Raw genomic sequence first — 21,127 nt, forward strand, 5'->3', positions numbered from 1 at the left:
TCTGTTTTCCTAATATCTTTTATGCCACCACCCTGAGGAACAAAAACTCTTTTGTATCAACTCTATTAAAAAATATAGTTATACCACAATATGGACCACTGTTTTCACATAAGACTAAAGTAATTTATAGGGTTTCACTTAAGTAATTTTCACTCATTTAGTTCAACTCAAAATAATTTGTAACAGGCCATTTAAAACTGGGTCTGTCACATATGGAAAATACACTATCTTGTTTCATTTAATGATTAAACAATTTTTCTTACCCTTTCTTGGAACAGAAATGTTATTTCTTCACTTGTAGAACTCTGTTGAAAATATAAGCCTTTCATAGTCACCTAAAAACAAAAAAAAGAAAAAATATACATGAAATAAAACTAATCAACAAAACATCTTCCAGATCAAATGAAAGTAAAAATTGAAAAATAGTGCTGGCAAAGGATAAAATGACAACTCTAAGTGTTGTCTTCAAACGAATTCAGGTAATAGTTCTTGAAAGCAATCAAACAAGATAATATGCAACAATCTCTGGTATGCACTTGAGAATGGGCTTATAGTTCAACCTTTCACACAAAGGTGAGCATGTGCTTAACTTCACTTTACTGTTCAATAAAAATTTTGAGATGTACTTGAAAAAATTAAAAAAAAACCTTATGCAGGCCAGAGGGCTCAATTTTAATAACCAAAGGTGTCACTGAAAGGGCTTTCAAAGTCTTAAAAAAGACCATTAAAAAAGGAAAAAGTGGACAATCAAGACACTCATTGAAATTATACCCCTAATTCCTCTGTGTCAGTTTATAAGCCATTTAATGGAAGTATTTAAACCTGTATTCTGCGGACTTCTTGAAGCATCTCTAAGGATTCACAGCTGTTTCTTTAATTTTCATAGTAATTGTATGACAAGACTACTTTTTAAATGTAAATTTTATAGAAGTACTGTATAAAATACACATAGAAGGACTTTGCTGGCAGTCCAGTGGTTAAGACTCCATGCTTCCAATGCAGGGGGTGCAGGTTCGATCCCTGGTCAGGGAACTAAGATCCCATACGCTGCGTGGTGCCGCCAAAAACCGAAACAAACGAGCAAAGGAAAACTTACCAAAAAAAAATTAACTAAAAAAAAATACACATAAAAAAGTTCACAGATCCTAAGTGTATAGCTTGCTGAATTTTACAAAGTGAATGTGGCCATGTCATAGCAGGAAACACATCACTAGAACTCCAGAAGCTCCCTGGTTCCCCTTCTAGTCACTACCTCCCCCTCCTAAGGACACTCAATATCCAAGTTTTAAGAGCAGGTTAGTTTTGTCTGTTTTTTACTTTATATAAATGAAATCATGCTCCTTTATGTTTAGTTTCTTTCTCTCAGTGTTATGAATTTCACTCATGCTGTTGCCTGTAGTTGTATTTATTTCATTCATTCTCATTGTTATATGGTATTCCATTGTATGAATAAATTACTATTATCCATTCCACTAAAGATAGACATTTGACTGTTTCCAGTTAAGGCTTTTACAAATTATCCTGCTAAGAACAATCTTGTACATATTTTTTGGTGAAAGTACAGTATTACTGAATTTATTTTATGGATGAGCAAACTGAGGCTCACAGAGGCTAAGGCACATACCTAGGGTCTCATGGCACCCGCTGGGCTACAGCTGAGACAAATCAGGTGCTACCAACTCCAAAGTCATTTTTCTTAACCATTATATTTAATGGTTTTCTATTGAGCTGCTAACGTTAGATGTATCACTTAAAACTAGAATCCTATCTCCTTTAGTTTAGGATTGATAATTAAGTGCTTGTTGACAGAACTAGCAACCCAACTTGTAAGGCTCATTGAAAAATGAAAATGTGGGGAAACTTGTCCAGAAATTATTAAAATTTCAAGATGGTGACAGCCAAGCATTTAAACCAAGCCTGAGTCCCTTCTGAGTGTGAGGTCCATTGTGACTGCATAGGTCCCGCACTCATGAAGCCGGCCCTGCAAGCAGAATCTTAGTGGATCTAATGGATCTGTACAGTGGATTTTTACTGAGCAGTTCAGTAATGGTTGCTACTTTCTAGAAGGGAAGAATCAAATGCTGGAACTAAGAGAAATGAGTACACATTCCAGACATTTATAGAAATTATGTATGTAGCATCTATCAACAAAGTATATAAAAGAAAAGAAGAGCCAGGTAGGAAGATTAAATTAAGTCTAGCCCTCTGGTTAGAGAAGCCCTCTGGGGTGGGTGTGTGCGTGCGTACATACATCAATGTGTTTGCTGGGGTGGTAGGGGAGAGGGGAAGAACCTAAGCACAGAGCAGCAGCTATGCATTCCCTTTTATAGAAATCTAAGCTCTTCTGCCTAGTTGTCAAGGCTGTCTAAGATGCATACTCACTGTCCCTAGTCTAGCTTACTCCCCCCATTTTTCCAACACATACCCTGTCTGATCTAGTCAGCATGACTTCACACCATATGGCCACCGCTGTCTCAGGGCTCCAGGCACTGCCTGCTCTCTGAGACTGTGCAGTACTTACGCTATAGATTCTGTGAAGTAAGTGACGCTCAAGTCCTACTCCCTATCTGAAATCACCTCCCAGTGACTTGCAATCTACCCCATCTGTCCCATGCTTCTAGATTTCATTGTTACATACTAACAAACAAAGCCTTGCTTTATTCACTCACTAACTAGTGGGTTTTCCCAGCTATTGCTTCGAAGAATCAATATTCCTTATTACGAAATACATAAACCTCTGCTCCCACTCAGTCTGGAGCTACTGGAGTTGCCATTTTGAGAAATGAAATAATTACACATCAACACCTTGATTTCAAAGTGTCTCCCTTTGAAATTCTGGAAGCCACTGTCTTCCCTGCCCATTGCATCTGAGAACATACGGCATGTCTCCCAGATCAGCAGTCACGTGGATCTCATACTGTATGCACCTCCAGTTTCAAAGACCCTGGAAGCTGTTTGTGTGATCCCCGTGTGTCCCTTAAGACAACTGTTATATACATAATACTGCCAGTATTTTTGGTCTGATCATCCTAAATAGTTCCTCCAAATTAGGTTACAATCAATCTGGCTGGTAGAAAAAAGTAATGTTTAGTTGGTCCAATAAGGAAACATGTGGGAGCAAAAAAACCCCTCAAAGTTACAAAGTGAAGAAAGAGAAGTGTTTATACAAAAGTGGCCAGAAGAAAATTGAGGAACTATTACTTGTTTTGCAACCCCAATAATGAGTACTAAGTTCTTTTTTTTTTTAATTAATTAATTTATTTATTTATTTTGGCTGCGTTGGGTCTTCCTTGCTGCACGAGGGCTTCCTCTAGTTGCAGCGAGAGGGGCTACTCTTCGTTGCGGTGCATGGGCTTCTCATTGCAGTGGCTTCTCTTGTTGCAGAGCATGGGCTCTAGGCGCACAGGCTTCAGTAGTTGTGGCAGGCGGGCTCAGCAGTTGTGGCTCTCAGGCTCTAGAGCACAGGCTCAGTAGTTGTGGCGCATGGGCTTAGTCGCTCCGTGGCATGTGGGATCTTCCCAGACCAGGGCTCGAACCCGTGTCTCCTGTATTGGCAGGTGGATTCTTAACCACTGCGACACCAGGGAAGTCCCAATACTAAGTTCTTAACAGGGAGGAAATGGTAGAATGGATGATATTCAAGTCCCACTAAGTTTCTTAGGCACTGGTCCAGATTAAATGGAACACTTAGTCCATTATTTAACAAAATTTTTATTGACAGTAAAGATATTTGCACACAGGAAATAAGTGAACACCTCATAAAATAAAAATGTAAATTAAATGTATACTATTTATCATGCCATTTCCAAGGATGAATGTTATGCAACCTCAAAATTATATATTCTACTGTAAGCTTTCCTTTATCAAAAAAGTGCTATGGGGCCTCCCTGGTGGCGCAGTGGTTGAGAGTCCACCTGCCGATGCAGGGGACACGGGTTCGTGTCCCGGTCCGGGAAGATCCCACATGCCGCAGGGCCCATGAGCCATGACTGCTGAGCCTGCGCGTCCAGAGCCTGTGCTCCGCAACGGGAGAGGCCACAACAGGGAGAGGCCCGCGTATCGCAAAAAAAAAAAAAAAAAAAAAAAAAAAGTGCTACGTAAAACTTTTAAATAAAAATAAATCTGTTTAAAAATATAGGCTGATGTAAAAAGCCCTAGAAAAAGCATAATGATTTTAAAGTTTTCCAGGTACATCTGATTTTAAATATATTTGACATAAGTCCACAAATCGAAGATTATGGTTATAATACTTTAAATTTTTATAATGGTAACATATTAAAAATTTGGAGAAACAAAAATTAAGACCTCTATTTTAAATAATTTTTGGTACAAAGCAGAATAAGGAATTTGCATAAATTAAACATTTACCATAAATAACACCAAGAAAGTAGTTAAAGAAAATACTAATCTTTTAAGGAATTTCTGAAAAAAAAAATCAAAGGGAAGAAATTTCAAATGGTTTCATCTTAGTTATAACAACATGAACTCCACTTGCTCTTCCCCTGCTACACTATGCCCCAAGGAGCTCATCTATTAATAATTGTAAATAAAACCTCTACAGATCATTCCTTATCTACACTTTCAGACCAAAAGTGTTTTGAGTATCAGATCAACCTCAAAATCAATGGACATAAAACTAGATGTGTTTTTTTTCCCCAAACAAGATTTTGCTGTACCAAACTTCAGTCATCGAGGATATTTTAGAATCTATCATAATTCCTTCCTCTGCATTAACTTATCAACCATAAGGCTTCCTTTTCCTTTATAATGTCCTGGCTTACCTGCTCACTTTATTTGTTAGCACAGTGATGGGCTAACACTGCAATGCCTCAGGCCTGGGCTATGGCCACAGGCTGCTGAATGGCTTCCTTTCTTTCCAATACACCTGTTACTCTATGGACAACTTAAGCCTGAAAGTCCAAACTCTTCTTATATGCTCAATTTTCCATTTTTCCCCAACACAAACTTTACAATTTGGTGGCCACTTCAGGTTCGGGATTCAGTTTTAATGCTTCTACCCCACCCTAATTTATATTTTAAGGAAAGCACAGATACACTGTCAAGCAGCTAGGCTACCAAAAAAACCAGATGAAGTCAACTCTGAAATGTTGGCCCATCATGCTGGGCCTAGTGTACAGCATTATGATACTAGCTGGATTGTTCCGGGTAAATCTTCAGTTATATTAAAGAGGTGACAATACTAAATTTTAACAATGTTCTTACCCATCTGTGGGACTTTTCATACATATCCACATATCAGAGAAAGAAGTATGTCAAACCATGTACCCATAAAACATATGGTCAGCATAATCAAAGTAACTATTGGAGGCTTGGTTCAAATGCCATACTTTGCAGGTTGTGGAGGAGACTGGCAGTCCTAACTAGACAGGCCAGCTCTGCTTCTTAAAGAGGGAGGCATATCTCTACATTGTGCAGGCAACAGTCTCTAGAAATCCGTATATTTTACGGACACTTTACATAAGCAATGAATACACAGGTGTTTGGCTACACACTGTACTGTCCTCCTGGGTCTGTTACAAGATGGGAATGGGAGACACTGTGATAGTGGCTCATACCTAGCTAAACCTGGAAAGCATTTCTAGCTAATAACATGTATTATAAGAACTTTTTATTTCACATTTTAGGTATATAATTTAACACTTAGGAAAATGTATGAAGTTGCAATGGTCCCTCTTACTAGATGGATTTAAACTAGAGGCTGGATATACAGTCACAGTGGCATCATAAAGGAGATTCAAGCAGCAGTTGAGGGGGTCGGGGGATGAGATGACCATAACAAAGTCTCTTCTAATTATGAGAATCTAGATTTAGATGAACATTATCAAGACATACTCAAATGAATTTATACAAGTGACGCATAATCTTTACATCTCACACAACCTGAGATCTAAAGATAGGTGAAGAATTGCGAAAGGAAAAAAAGTTTTTTTGATATGGGCTTTAGGTGGAAGCAACAACAAGAGGCATTTGGTTGGATACGTCAAATTGTTGCCTATATATGCAACAAGTGGCTTCAGCAATGACCTCTTTTGAATCGCAAAAGAATTTTTGATTAATTCTCCTGCCTCCAAGAGAGCTTAACTATTGTTATTTGTTGATTTACAAAATACTTTTTCACTTAAGAATTCTTACTAGTAGGACCCCCTTGCTAGTACTGATGGGGGGTGGGTAGTGGGTTGACTGGGGAAGTGGGATGGTTATTAATTGAAAGATTAGAAATTTTTGTTACAGTTTCTATTTGATGTAGGGCCATTTAATACAGTAAGATCTAGAACGACAGAAACTTAACTTTCATTTATATTTCTGAATTAGCATCATATTTTCCCATATTGTACTACTGGGGAACAGTGGAGCCAATGGTGGCATGAATGACAGTCATCCCTTCCTGCTGGCTTAATCATGTGACACTGGAACAATGCAGGTGATGAGGAAGATAAGCAACTGAGGGGTCCTCCCTATATTCGTAATACATTCTCCCTCTTCTCCAACTGACTTAAGGGATGTTCTTCTCCACAAACTAACATTATTGCAGTTTGTCAACACTTAGTTTTCTAAATCACTATAGGATTTTAAATCATTTCTTACTTCAGATGCAAAGTAGGAGCTGTAATTTTGATTAAATATTTACTAATAAATTCACAAGCAAGGGAAAATAATTCACGAGATGTCATCTTTATTATAATGTATAAAAAGAGAAGAAAATTATTTTGCAAAATACTACATTTTAGCATTATGTGGATATGTGTGTTTTTGCTTTTCTACTCATAAAACTGTCATTAGCTCAACGTATACTGTTTATTGGGTCTAGAAAAATCATAAATAAAGCTGTCTTTGAACTATTCTATGTGAAGTTCACAGGAGCAAGAAAACATTTTTATCAATTAAAAAAAAGATTTCACCAAACACCAACCCCCAAAACACTGTGATTCCATAGTGAAACATTTTAAGAATTCCCAAGCCTTCCCTTTTTCCTCCTTCAAGGAGGTACACAAATGAACCAAGACACATTACTGTCCAGGGTATAGTACTGGTTCAAAGGCCTACATATCTCCTTGAGGTTTTGCGCACTCTTCTTCAATCTAGAACTGTGATTTTGAATGCACAGCACAGAGAGTTGTAAAACTACCACAATATTTCACTGCAACTGACAGGCAACTTTGCCTTGTATGGTGAGCCCCCTCTTTCAAATTTGAATGTCTCATCCTCTGCCATCTAGAGCAGAGGCATCAATAAGTTGAAATTAGTGATAAAAGGTAATAATTATACACTGCAGTGATGGATGGATACGATTGAGAAGTCATAACTGACCCTACCCTGAATCCTGGCTTTCTTTTTTTTTTTTTTTTTTTTGCGGTATGCGGGCCTCTCACTGTTGTGGCCTCTCCCGTTGCGGAGCACAGGCTCCGGATGCGCAGGCCCAGCGGCCATGGCTCACGGGCCCAGCCGCTCCGCGGCATATGGGATCCTCCCAGACCGGGGCACGAACCCGTATCCCCTGCATCGGCAGGCGGACTCTCAACCACTGCGCCACCAGGGAGGCCCCTGGCTTTCTTACTTATTCACTGTATGACTTGGGCTACGTAATTTTAACCTTCTGGGCCTTAGATTCCATACCTATAAAACAGGAATAATAACAGTAGTTACCTCAAAGGGGGTACTGTAAGGCTTAAAAAAATACATGCAAAGCCCTCAGTACAATACCTGGCACACAGTAAGTGCTCAATAGACGTTGACTGTTTTTACTATTATTTCTGTAAACTGAGCAGAGAACTTGTAAAATATCAAGAGTTCCAAAGCCCATCTCAAAGAGCAGCGAGGGGTTCTGTCCAGAGCAACTTGAGTTTTAACACCTTTTAATTTTGCCCGTGGGCTATGACATCATCTAGGTCTGTGCCACTAGCCACCAAGGAGCCCCTGAACTGTGCCTAGTCAGAACTGAGATGTGCTGTTAGTTTAAGATGCACATCAGATTTCGAAGACTTAATATGAAGAAAAAGAGAATGCAGAATATCTCGATTTTAAAATATCTGATTATGTCTCGAAACGATAATATTTTATTTTTTATCTTTGGCCACACCGCGCGGCTTGTGGGATCTTAGTTCCCCAGACGAGGGATGGAACCGGGGCCCTTGGCAGTGAGACCTCGGAGTCCTAACCACTGGACGGCCAGGGAAATCCCGAAATGGTAATATTTTAGACATCCTGGGTTAAATGAAACTTTAAAAATAATTTCATCTTTCTTTTCTTTTTTCTTTCTTTCCTTTTTTTTTTTTTTAAACGTGGCTCTCATTAAATCTGCACTCAGAGCTGATGGAGAACCCGGCTGCTCATGACGTGGACTAGCTGCACCTGAGAGCTTGTCAAACTGCAGATTCTCAGGATCGCCCAGACCTACACAATCAGCATCTGCGCTTCAGTATGATTCTGAGGTGGTTCTCACGCATTGCTCCAGAGTGTTCCTCTGTTGAGCTTACTCTGGAGGACAAACCTGGCCCTACAGTTACATAAATGCGAATACCCTGGCTTTAAGTAAGTGCTCACCGAAAAACAAAAGTGGAGGAGAAAGCGGCGGTAGGGAAGGAGTAAGGTAGAAAGAAAAAGAAACTCCAAGTAGAGGAACAAAAAGATGCAGGAAGGGGAGAAATCCAACCTGGGAGATTCAGTGGAAGGGAACTTCCAGACTTCTGCCTCCACAAATGTGGAGAGAGATACAAACTGAGGTAAAATCTACCATCCAAACCTGTAAGGACCAGGAAATCGTCAGTCAAGTCAAGTCTTACCCGCCCCTCAGCGGCCTCAGTTAAGCGAGGCCTGGGCCCGAGAGATCTGAGGACGGTAACCACCATCCGCCTCAGGGCTGGACGGTTCGCCGGGTCGTCTCCCGCTCTCTCCCGCAAGGCCCGGTTGCCCGAGACACGCAGCACGTTTCTCGGCACTCACCTGCCTCGGAGCGGCTCCGACGGCCTGCACCTTCACCACAGCCACCTTCGAGTCCTTCTGCAGAGGGCCCGCCCCGCCCCCTCTGGGCCAGGGGCTATTCCCATTGGCCAGGCCGCTCGTCAGTCTCGGAGGCTCTCGGACTCTCCGAGGCTATAGGGAACGCCATAGCAACGAACATGGAACTACATCTCCCGGCATGCTCTAAGGCGATGCACCAGAGGCTACCAATAAATGCGCGAAGTCCTAGTTGCCGAAGGGTTCAGTTTTATGCAAATATCAGTTAAAGACCACACCCTTCCTCATTCCAACCGTAGCCCCATCATCTTCTTTGGACTGTGCCCCGCCTCCCTTTTGCCTCCACATTGTTCTTTCCTTTAACACTTTCCGTTAGTTAGTTGAATGCATCCTAACTAGTGTCTCGCCTCGCACGGCAACGGAGAAATGCACCGAAATCGTGGAACAAAATATGCCTAAGCCCCGTCAGGAAAATCCCAGACCAGACGTCTCTAGTTACGCCTTCTGGAAAGGGGGTGGGGAGGAAGGAGAGCCCAGGTCTCGCCCCCTTTGAACTTGCTGATTGGTTTATTCGGCTGTCACTCCGTCCTCTTTCATTTTTTTCAGCTGCCCCTCCTTTGGTTCCCGCGGTGGGCGGGGCTAGAGATAGGGGGCGGTGAGGAGGTGTAGGCTCCTTCTTCCGATTGGTAGGTTTTTTTGTCCCCACCCACCCGGGGCGGAGATGGAGGGGTGGATGGGAGCAGGGGAGGCAGCCGAGGGAGATGAGGAGATAGGCGGGAGCGAGGGAGCGAAGGAGGTAGAGAAGAGCGGAGAAGAGGGGAGGGAGCGCAGCTTGGTTGCTCCGTAGTACGGCGGCTCGCAAGGGAGAATCCCGAGCGGGCTCCGGGACGTACGGAGAGGCAGGCGGGCGGGGATGGTGTGCAGGGCTGCGGCTCCTGCGTTCCCTCCCGCTGCGAGTGAGCTGCACTGATTTGTCCCTGGGGCGGCAGCGTGGACCCGCCTGGAGATGAGGTGAGGAGCGGGCTGGACCGCGGCGGCCTGGACCGGGAAGGCGGCAGGGGCGGGGGTCGGCGCGGGGGTCGGCGCGATGGCCGCCTGGGGCGCCCGTTCCCCGGGCCGGTGCGCGTCCCTCCGGGCGCCCTTCACCCTTTGCCGCACGGTCGGGAGGCGCGGCACCCGCAGACCCTGTGCCTCGTCCTTCCTATTCTCCCGGGGGCTGCGGTGGGGCGGCCGGCTGGCGGGCGCCGGGAGGCCAGGGCTCCGCGGCGGACTGAGGGGGTGGCGGCTACGGGACGGGCTTCGGGTTGAATGGGCGTCTGCAGCCGTGGCCGGAGAGCGGGGTCCCTCCTTCCTCAGGAGGACGTGGGGCGGTCGTTCCTCCCAGGGCTGACCTCGCTGCCCTCGGCCGCCTGAGCCTGGCGGGCCGGCCAAGCCTCGCTTCCCCGCCAGCCTCTCGGGGATCCGGAGCTCGCGGGGAGCGGCGTCGCGCCTCCCGCCTTTCTCCCCCGGCCTTGAGTCCCCGGCTCATCCCTTTTTCTCTCTCCTGTGCCTTCAAAATCCCTGTCAGTGAAGGACAGTCAATGCCGTTTGGCCCTGAGTCTTGCTGCTGGGGCTGTCTCTGATGGTATTTAACGGAAAGCGGCTTTCCTTTCAGTGGGAGCGCGTCCCCGGTGTCTGCCGTTCCCCTTCCTTTCTTTACGCACAGACACGGCTTTACGGTGTGGACCGAAGGCACAATTACCGGCTCTTGCTTGAACGAGGAAATGTAATCAGAATCCCCAGGAAAAGGAAACCAACGAGGAATGGGTTGCGCCTTCCTTTACTCCTTGTTTGCCTTTGGATTAGAAGGCAACTTCGTAGATTATATTTCCTATAGACATCTTTTGTTGTGATTCAGACTAAAGGCGTTGCTTTTGAAGAAATAAATTAGCGGCTTCTATGTTGAGTTGAAGGCTATGGAGATTTTTGATGGCCTCTTAATATGAAAGTTTCCTTTAGAACTTTGCCATCATCAATGCTATTCTGAAGGCAGCACCAGCCTGAAATTTTAAATACATGCAGACTCCGGACAGATGCGTTTCTTTGTGCTTATCTGCTGGCATCCTGCTCTTAATGTTTCCGTGGTCGGAACGTACAGATACTAAAAACAAGTACAGTAAAAAGTATAGATAATAAAAACAAATACCATACCAAAAAATGCATCTGGAAATTCTCAATTCTGTCAATGGGGAGGCAGTTTTTACTAATCCCTTTGAAAGGATGAAGACCAGGCTCAGAGATCTCATGGATTATGTGGTGGACAGGATCTGAGGGAAGGAACTGGGGCCATGCATGCAGCAGGCCAGCTGGTTTATATAGTGCTACTCTTAACCTCTGAAATAGGAGGAATGTATTCGTTGGAATACCTTTATTTTTAGATGACTTAAGGTGCAGAAACTTAAACGCCCCCCAAAGTTATGATTTCTACCTGTCACTGAGAACAAAATACTATGTGTTTTTGTTCTCAAATTTTTAATAATTTACTTGAAACATTTATGTTGTTTTGATGGTTGTTTGCTTATTACTAAAGAAAAAACCATTTTAAAATATTGAGTTCTTTCTGTAGGAGGTTTGTAAAGAACCCAGAAACTTTGGGTAATCTAAATTGAGAAATGAGGGACACTAATTTAGTGATGGTTTAAAAACTATTTAAAACTTCTTCAAGTAGCTCCAGTAAGGAGCATTTCTGATACAACTTTTTTTTTAAAGGCTATTTCTTTATCTAAGAATGTTACCTATTGAAATTGCTGAGGCACATGGTACCTTCACAAAAGTCTATTATTATTCTGCCTGAGTAAGAGAGGAAATGAACAAATTTTTGATGTACTTTGGAACCCTGTGGATTGTTCAGATACTAAGCATTGTGAAATAGGGCATAAAATGAGTGGTAGCAAGTTAGTTCCCGGAAATGTTTGTCTCTCTTAGCTAATTTTCTTTTTTGCAGTTGACTAGCAATTTCCTTTTTCTTAATGCTTATCCCTAATATTGGTAGTAAAATTCTGCTTAGGTTCATGTTTTCCCCAAATAACTAGATTAAGGCAAACTCAAATCTCCTATAATGGGGGTTAAGAAGGCGGGGCTGGTAAATCCCTCTACTCTTACTCAGCTTTTTTTTTTTTTTTCGGTACGCGGGCCTCTCACTGTTGTGGCCTCTCCCGTTGCGGAGCACAGGCTCCAGACGCGCAGGCTCAGCGGCCATGGCTCACGGGCCCAGCCGCTCCGCGGCACGTGGGATCTTCCCGGACCGGGGCACGAACCCGTGTCCTCGGCATCGGCAGGCGGACTCTCAACCACTGCGCCACCAGGGAAGCCCTTACTCAGCTTTTTAATTTGCTAGATTTGTGAATTATAGGGAATTAATTACAGGTCGGTTGGGTTTATATTACTCAGTTCACATTCCACTGCCATAGAGCTTTTCTCTTCTGAATGATCATTCTCTTCTGAATGGTTCCACTCACTGGCGGGTTTCTCAGAGTCTGGACCTCAGAACACTTATATCAGCATTGCCTGGGGTTCTTGCTAAAAATACAGACTCCAGGAATCTGATTTCCAGCAAGTCCTCCAGGAAGTTTTCTTGCACAGTAGCGTTGGAGAACCACTGGCATTGTGCTTCCTTCTCACTGAGCGTGTCCTAAGACCATGTTTTGAAGAGGATAGCAAGTTTTTTCAAGAGACGATAGCTTTTATGCCTTAGGCTGCTAATAAAAAACTGTGACGTTCAGGTATGTGACACACCTATAATATAAACTTCAGAAGGGCGGAGACTTTGGTTCATCATTGCATCTGCAGCGCCTAGAAGAGTGCCTGGAGGAGCTTCGTGAAACACTTGAGTGAATTACATCACAGTGAGGCCACGTCTTTAAACCTTTACTTGTAAAGTTAATCTTATCACTTTGTAGTCAGTGATTTTAAGCTAGGAGCTGCAAGTACTTGTACCCCAGTCATTTCTGTAAGTTTGGTTGGCGCTGAAAGGAGAGAACCTTTCCCAAGCTTAGACTGCTCACGGCGATAAGCTGGAAAGAAGGCTCCTAGCAGAATGTTTGCTTAGACTCAAAATATAAATTTAAGTCACAGTATAGTGGTAAGTTACTATGTTATCACTACATTAAAATGCCATTTTATAAGCTATGGTAAGCCCAACATAATGCAATAAAAATTGGTCTCCAAAAAATGTAGAAAACTGGTATGTTTTCTGATTTTATTTTTCATCCTCATAACATGACCTTCACTCCTTTTTTTCAGAGTCCAGCACAGGACTCAGTCCCATAAATAACAGCTTCTTTTGTGTAGTTGAGGGGATGGGTAGTTAAGAGTGCAACATCTAGAGAATATTGGGTTTGACCACACATAGTCTGTGACTTTGATCTAGTCACCTAACCTCTCAGTGCCTCAGGTTTCTCAGCTGAAAATGGGAATAGTTGTAGTAAAATCTAATACTTCTAAGTGCTTGCTTAAGTTCTTCAGATATATTCATTTAATAAATGGTAGTAACGATGATCATAAAAGGTTGAGGTATATAAAAATATATGAAACTCTAGCTAGTCCGCTCAGTTTTTGTACTACTGTACTTTATGGTAGTAAGTAGAAATCCATTGCTTAAAAAAAGTCTCTTGCTAATTTCTTGGCACTAAATATGTATAATTTTAAAATTATAACAATAACTAAACATTAAAAGTATTTAATAAAACATCAAGTTCTATGCAAATTTTTTTTCTAAATAAAGATAAACCTGTCATCACTTTCAGCTTAACAGTGTTATTTCAGAAAGAAACTGATAATCAGTTTAGATAATCCCTTGTATTTTAAAGAATTGCATGTTTATGGTAGAACAATTGAAATACGGAACAGCAAAAAGTAGAAAACCATAAAATACTTAGAGGTACACTACCTGAACACATTTCTCTCCAGACCCTTTTTCTGTGTGCATGTGGCTATTTATCTACAGTTTTTGGTAGCAAGTATGGGATCCTGCTATACATATGATTGTTTTGTAACCTGTACTTTTTTTCTTAACATCTTATCATGAATCTTTTCATGTCTGTATAGTCAGTTATAATAGTAGTTGAATAATATTCCATTTTATGGGTCTATGATAATTTAACCAATTTGTTTTTATTAAACATTAGTTTATTTTTTCCCCACCACCCACTATAATCGTAGCTCTGCAATGACTCTCCTCCATGCATCTCTATATATACTTTTGAGATTTTTTTTCCTTAGAATAAATTTCTAGAGGTGTGATTGCAGGATCAAAGTGCATGCTATGGTTTAAGAGTTTTTGATACATATTTCCAGTTTGTCATTTTGAAAGGTTGTAGCAATTTACACTCTTAGCATGGTGTATGAGAGTTCCGGTTCCCTCCGCCTTCCTTTTTTTTGGGAATGACTTAACCAGTGACAAACCTAGTGAATTGTTTTCATTTTTAGGAAGAAGAATGGGATGTTATTGTGACCAGTTTGGTGGTGCAATGTGGAAAGTCAGAAAATTCATACACCTGTCATAATGATAGCTAACTGTTTGTTTTTTGTTTTGTTTTGTTTTGTTTTGTTTTTGGCTGTGCTGGGTGGATTGCGGGATCTTAGTTCCCAGACCAGGGATTGAACCCGTGCCCTCTGCAGTGGAAGCGCGGAGTCCTAACCACTGGACCGCCAGGGAATTCCTGGTAGCTAACATTTATTGAGTCCGTTCACAGCATTTTATAAGCATTAACTCACTTAATTTTCACAAATTGTCGGTTCTTTAGATGAATATGACTTGGAAACCAAGGTACCTGCAGTTACGTAACAGAGAGCCAGCAAGTGGCCATGCAGATTTGTTACTCTAGAGCCCAAACTCTTAGCCACAGCGCTGGATTGTGTGGCACTGGGGGTACTTTTTACATTCCCGATTTCTGTTTTGAAATAACCTAGCAGTTTCTTGGCGTGCATTAATTTATAAAGTAGGTGGGGCACAGATTTGAAGCCCTCTCATTGAGGAGTTCGTCGCATAAGTTAGCTCATGAACAAGCCTCATGTCCTGTCTAGCACCCACCTCTCAAAGCAGTGTGCTACCCTTCCCTCTGTAGTGGTTTTCCTAAAGCACCCCTGCGTGAGAAACAGGATTAGAGTCACAGAGAAGACTAGCGAAATTGGAAAAGGCAGTTTACTTGTGGTGTGGACTTGCCTTGGAAACACGAGACAACATAACAGAAGTGTGATTAGGGAGACAGCGGGAGTCTGTCCAAACATTTCCATGTCGGCCGGTTTGGAGATTTGAAGTGCCCGGTGGAAGTTCAGTTCAGGTATGCAAAGGCCTCACTGTAGAGAGCTGTCACCCATCCATTGGGGACCACTTAAAAAAAAAAACCCTTCTATTCATAAGTGTGATGGTAGAATATCATTAAAGTTTTGTTGCTCATGACTGTAGCCCTCTAACAAGGTGAATTTCCAGTAAGCTAATCTGTTTGAATTCATCATTGCTCTTTTCACCTTTTTCTAGTAGGATTAATGATTGGCAGCTTACCTTACTAGCTTATTGCCCAGAGACAGGGCTGGTGAAATCATTTTTTTTTTTTTTTTTTCCGGTACGCGGGCCTCTCACTGTTGTGGCCTCTCCCGTTGCGGAGCACAGGCTCCGGACGCGCAGGCCCAGCGGTCATGGCTCATGGGCCCAGCCACTCTGCGGCATGTGGGATCTTCCCGGACCGGGACACGAACCCGGTTCCCCTGCATCGGCAGGCGGACTCTCAACCACTGCGCCACCAGGGAAGCCCCCTGGTGAAATCATTTTGGCTTCAGCTCTCTGGCCCGAGTTTGTGCTGCTCAGTCAGGCAGGACAACCACCGCTCAGTTTTAGGCTGGACACCAAAACCCACTCTCACTGTTGTGAGGACTGGAGCTCCACCCAGGCCGGGTGGGGGTGGTCCTGGGGGCACTTTACTCCTCATCCAGGGGTGGAGCCAGGAGGTGAGCTGAGGGATGCGATAGAGTTTCGGATTCAGCTGAATTTGAGAAAATATTGTTGGCCAAAAAGCTCATTCGGACTTTTGCATAACATCCTACAGAAAAACCCAAACGAACTTTTTTGCGAACTCAGTAACAAGGTCATAGCAGTTGGTCAAAGTTTTTTTTAATCCTTGGTGGTTAAAATTAAACGTCCTCTCCCTAATGCAGCTAAAAAAAAAGTTAGCTATCATTGTGACACGTGTATGAATTTTCTGACTTTCCATATCACACCACCAATCAGGTCACAATAACATCCCATTCTTCTTCCTAAAAATGAAAACAGTTCACTAGGTTTGTCACTGGTTAAGTCATTCCCAGAAAAAGGAAGGGGGAGGGAACCGGAACTCTCGTACACCATGCTAATGCAGGAGGGCCAGCTTTGGATCCTATGTGCCTTGGTGAACCCTTGACTTGTTTCTCTGTCAGGGATGGTTTTGTTCATCCCAGCATTTTGTCTGCAAGTCCTTCTGGTGACTGGTGGTTACAGGGAAATGGACAAGGCCAACTGGCTTTTAGTGTCATGCTTTCACCAACCTGGTTACAAAGGACACTGATTCTCATGATAAAACCTTGGAAACAAGATGTCATTGGAGCCATTTGGTGTGTGTGTGTGTGTGTGTGTGTGTGTGTGTGTGTAGAGGGCTAATCACCTCTCTCTGAGGCAAATTTCCCGAGCAGTTTTATTCTGACAAGGGTAATGTGTTGTATTATAAGCCATTGTATAAACACACACACACACACACACACACACACACATTCCTATGCATTATCTATAATAAGAGTGTTGTGGATCCACTGTTTTATAAAAATCAATTCATTTCTGCTGTAATCTTAGGGTAATAGATTTTAGAAGCAAGTAATCTTTCAGTTTCTGGAATCATTTGAAACTCAACTGTTCCATTCTTACAGAATTAAGGTATTCCATTTTGATCACTGACATATAAAAGCTGTATAGCTAGTAATGAGAGAAACCTTGAAAAGTTGACAAAAAAATTAGTGCCATTCCTGGTATATATACCAAGTTTCAGTAGTTAAAGGTCCACCCTCCTTTATTTCTCCTCTTTCCTTCACTTACAATAAATAATATTAAACAAAGTCAGTAAATAATAATATGTCTCTTATAGGTAGTACTGCTTATTTTCAGATACCTTGAGGTATTGTCATTAAAATTGCTGTCTTAATATTCTTTAAATGATTAGAGAAATTGAGGAGGGAGAGAACTTGGTAGAGGGGTTGACCAGGGTGCGAGCTCCACGAGCCAGGGAGTTTTGTCTGCGTTCCTCTCTGCCTTATCCTCAGGACCTAGAACAGTGTCCGGTGCACAGAGGACACTCAACAGTCGCATGCTGGCATGTTGAATAGGTTAGTGTTTGAGGCTCTGTTTACCTGGAGGCCCGAGTCACCCAGGTGAGGTGAGCACTGGAGGGACAGGTGAGGAATAAAGGAGACAGGAGCTGGTTTGAATTTTATTCAGAGTCAGTGGAAGTAGGAAGCCAACATCAGTTTTTTTGTTTGTTTGTTTGTTTTTTGCGGTATGTGGGCCTCTCACTGTTGTGGCCTCTCCCGTTGCGGAGCACAGGCTCCGGACGCGCAGGCTCAGTAGCCATGGCTCACGGGCCTAGCTGTTCCACGGCACGTGGGATCTTCCCAGACCGGGGCACGAACCCGTGTCCCCTGCATCTGCAGGCAGACTCTCAACCACTGCGCCACCAGGGAAGCCCCCAACATCGGTTTTAAGCAGGGGAGTACCTTTTGTTTGAATAGACCCCTCTGGATGTCATGTGGGAGTGGATTGGAGGAGAGCAAGAGAGAAATGTTGAATTGACCCTGCTTTCAGTTATCCGAAAGTTGACATTTCTACCTGGCCTTGTACTTTCTCTTTGCCATGAGGGTAATATGATTTACTCTTTGATGGGGTGAGATGAGGACATTGACCTCAATGTGTTCACGGGCCATAACATAAAAACTTGGGAGTTATAGGCAGTTACGTTCTGCTGTTGTGTCTGGGGACAGATAAAGGTGGTTTGTGGGTGGAGAAAATAAAGCAAGTATCTAGAGAGAAGCAGGAAGAGAGAACCACTACCTGAGACTGATAACTTGAAACATCTCTTCCAGTTTTTTCTCGAGCTGGTTGCATTCCTGTTCCTGAGTTCTGTGAAGTCCTCCTATATTCTTATGATCACACCCTCCCTCCCCCGAACGCACATGTTAGTTGAAGCCAGCTGATGTTGTGTTCTGTTACTCTGATCTAAGCCTTCTCTTCATTTTCAGCTCTATCTTCTTTTTGTAATCCTACCTCATCTCTTGTATTTCTTGACTATCGTCTGAGGAAGTTGTGAATTTATTATTTTCTCCATATAACAGCAACATCAAAAATTAAGGATACACTACTATATATAAGTTAGATGGGACTTCCCTGGTGGCGCAGTGGTTAAGAATCCACCTGCCAATGCAGGGGACATGGGTTTGATCCCTGGTCCGGGAAGATCCCACATGCCACATAGCAACTAAACCCATGCTCCACGACTACTGAGCCTGCTCTCTAAAGCCCGCGAGCCACAACTACTGAGTCCACGTGCCACAAATACTGAAGCCCGCATGCTCTAGGGCCTGCATGCCGCGACTACTGAGACTGTGTGCTGCAACTCCTGAAGCCCGCGTGTCTAGAGCCCGTGCTCCACCACAAGAGAAGCCACCACAATGAGAAGCCCATGCACCGCAACGAAGAATAGCCCCCGCTCGCCACAACTAGAGAAAGCCTGCATGCAGCAACGAAGACTCAACACAGCCAAAAAAAGAAAGATAGTCAACAAGGACCTACTGTATAGCACAGGGAACTCTACTCAGTATTCTGTTATAAGCTATATAGGAAAAGAACCTGAAGAAGAATGGATATATGTATATGTATAACTGAATCACTTTGTTGAACACCTGAAACTAACACAGTATTGTAAATCAGCTATACTCCAATGTAACATAAAAATTAAATTAAAAAAATTAAAGACACCAAGAGACACAGAAGTGCACAAATTTAAGCTAATTCAGGCAATTATGATTTTATTGGAAAGGCCGTTTTGCAAATGTGGATGCCCCCTCTGACCTCTTTTAAGCCAGTTCAGATCTCTAGCTGAGGGAAAACAAAAAAGAAGAGATTTTGAACTTAATTCCAAATGCCCTAGAATTTCAGTGGAGTTACTCCCCTTGACATACATATAACCGTTTGACCTCATGAAAAAAATGATACTGCATCTGTGTAGGGGGTCTGTTCAAGCATGTTCTGTTCCAGCCAGTGAAAGAAGACTCTTAACTTTAATATCTAAATATCAAGAGATTGAATCACAGTATAATTTACCTGGGGCTAGGCTTATTCTTAGATTAACTTTCTGTCTCATGGTGATGTCATAGGTATTCAGTGCTAAGTTTAAATATTCCACTATCCTAAAGGCATTGGATGGGGAGGGGAAAAAATGAAGAATGTTAGGAAGAGAAGGAAAGAATTGTAGTAGAGAGAAGGAAGGAAGCTCAGTGCTGTAATTCTCCTTATTCATAATTGTATTTATCTGAACTTTTTCATTTGCAGGCGGAGGAAGCACAAATTGTCTTAAGAAAAAAGGGAAATGTATTGACTCACATAACTGTCAAGTCCGAGGGTTCTGATTGGCCTGGCTTGATCATGTGCCTGAACCAGTCACCGTGGCCACGGGAAGGCAGGACTCTCATTGGCTGTCCTGGGCCTTTGGGTCCACCTTTTGTACCAGTTTGTAAAGTCAGTAGCTAGACTCCTGGAATTAGCAGAAGGAGGGAAAGTGGGATCAATTAGGAGAAGAAAGAATGCCAGGCAGGCTAACACACTCATCATACACAGTGATCTGACAGAAAGGGGCTGATGGTGACCCTCTTTTTTCCTTTTGAGTGATAGTCTTTAATAAAACAATAATACAAAGACATCAAAGCAATCCAAAGTATATATGAACTTTCTTCTCAATAAAGTTTACTTTTTAAATTTAAATGTTCAACATGCTGCTCAAGAATCTGTATTGTTCATTCATTTTAAAACAAAATATATTTTACTATCCTGTGATTGCTCTAGATACGGTGAAGTTTGGGCAGCTCATCTCTAATCTGGTTAGATCACCTTTGGTTTAGAAGTGTGGACGTTATTTCACTAGTTTGACTACTTCTATAATTATAGATTTCGTCAGATTTTTTTCCGTGCCTAAAGGTATGTTAGCATTCTCTCTTGGTGTGTATTTGGAGGCTTTCTAACTTATGGTTCATCTGGAACTGCTGGGGAAACGTGTATACTATGGAAAAGTTGGAGCTGGAAGGGGATATCCTTTCTTCAGCCATCTGCTTTTTTAAATTAGACTCCAGGAAAGATAGCAGTTTGACCTTTTTCAGAAGGGCATGGGTCTATTTTTAATTGTTTTGTTTTGTTTTGTTTTGTTCTAAGAGACCGAGGTGGTGAGAGCTTATGGTATCTTGAAAAATGTTGCACTTTTTTTAAAAATTTTTATTTTTTATTTATTTTTTGGCCATGCCCCATGGCTTGCAGGATCTCAGTTCCCCGACCAGGGATTTAAACCGGACCATAGTTGTGAAAGCCTGGAATCCTAACCACTAGGCCACCAGGGAACTCCCGCTTATTTTTTAAATTATATATCCGCAGCATGATTTATCAATATTTCACATGTTCTGATTACAACCATTCCACCCATAAACTCTAGTTCCTGGACCTTCTTCCTTTTATCTCAGATTGTCAGTTTCCCCCTAGTTTCATTTCCTTCCACCTGCAGCTGGGACCTCAGAGTGGGTCACCCCAGCTATTTCCTCGCCCTTGTGTCTTTCTGTCATGTCTACCCTGCAGACCTCCATTGCTGGACCAAGCCAACTATCTGTGTTCTGTTTCCTGTATTTGTGCTGTTAAAAGTCAGCTGACAAAAACTGAACAAACCTGCGGACTTTTGTCCTTAGCCATTTAGCTGCCTCCTTCCTGAGCTTGTATTCTGCTAGGAATTCTTCCTCCGCTCTCTCTCCATTCCTCACAGACCCTGCGCCCCGTTTGCCCCTTTCCTCAAGCCTCCCTGCTCCCCTGAACCTCCGCTCTCAGGAGCAGTTCTGCCTCCTG

At 42.7% G+C, this 21,127-nt stretch overlaps 2 protein-coding genes across 3 annotated transcripts in view; one reads left to right on the forward strand and one right to left on the reverse strand.

Annotated features, from left to right (window-relative positions):
* Nucleotides 1-9,102, reverse strand: part of CRYZL1 (crystallin zeta like 1) — a 33,683-nt gene extending 24,581 nt beyond the window's left edge. The window contains exons 1-2 of one of the 2 annotated variants that reach the window (XM_082624585.1): nt 8,962-9,102; nt 264-335 (exon numbers count right to left, since the gene is read on the reverse strand). In XM_082624585.1, the coding sequence (XP_082480711.1) occupies nt 264-329 (66 nt within the window). In that variant the 5' untranslated portion in view covers nt 330-335; nt 8,962-9,102. The remainder of the gene's footprint in view (nt 1-263; nt 336-8,961) is intronic. The other variant, XM_082624584.1, reaches the window with a different exon arrangement.
* A 626-nt stretch (nt 9,103-9,728) lies between these two features.
* Nucleotides 9,729-21,127, forward strand: part of ITSN1 (intersectin 1) — a 244,597-nt gene continuing 233,198 nt past the window's right edge. Inside the window, exon 1 of the mRNA XM_082625531.1 lies at nt 9,729-9,987. The gene's annotated coding sequence lies outside the window, so the exon portion shown is untranslated. The remainder of the gene's footprint in view (nt 9,988-21,127) is intronic.

The sequence above is a fragment of the Mesoplodon mirus genome (assembly GCF_964341445.2).
Source record: "Mesoplodon mirus genome assembly, chromosome: 6".
In the NCBI taxonomy this organism is placed as follows: domain Eukaryota; kingdom Metazoa; phylum Chordata; class Mammalia; order Artiodactyla; family Ziphiidae; genus Mesoplodon; species Mesoplodon mirus.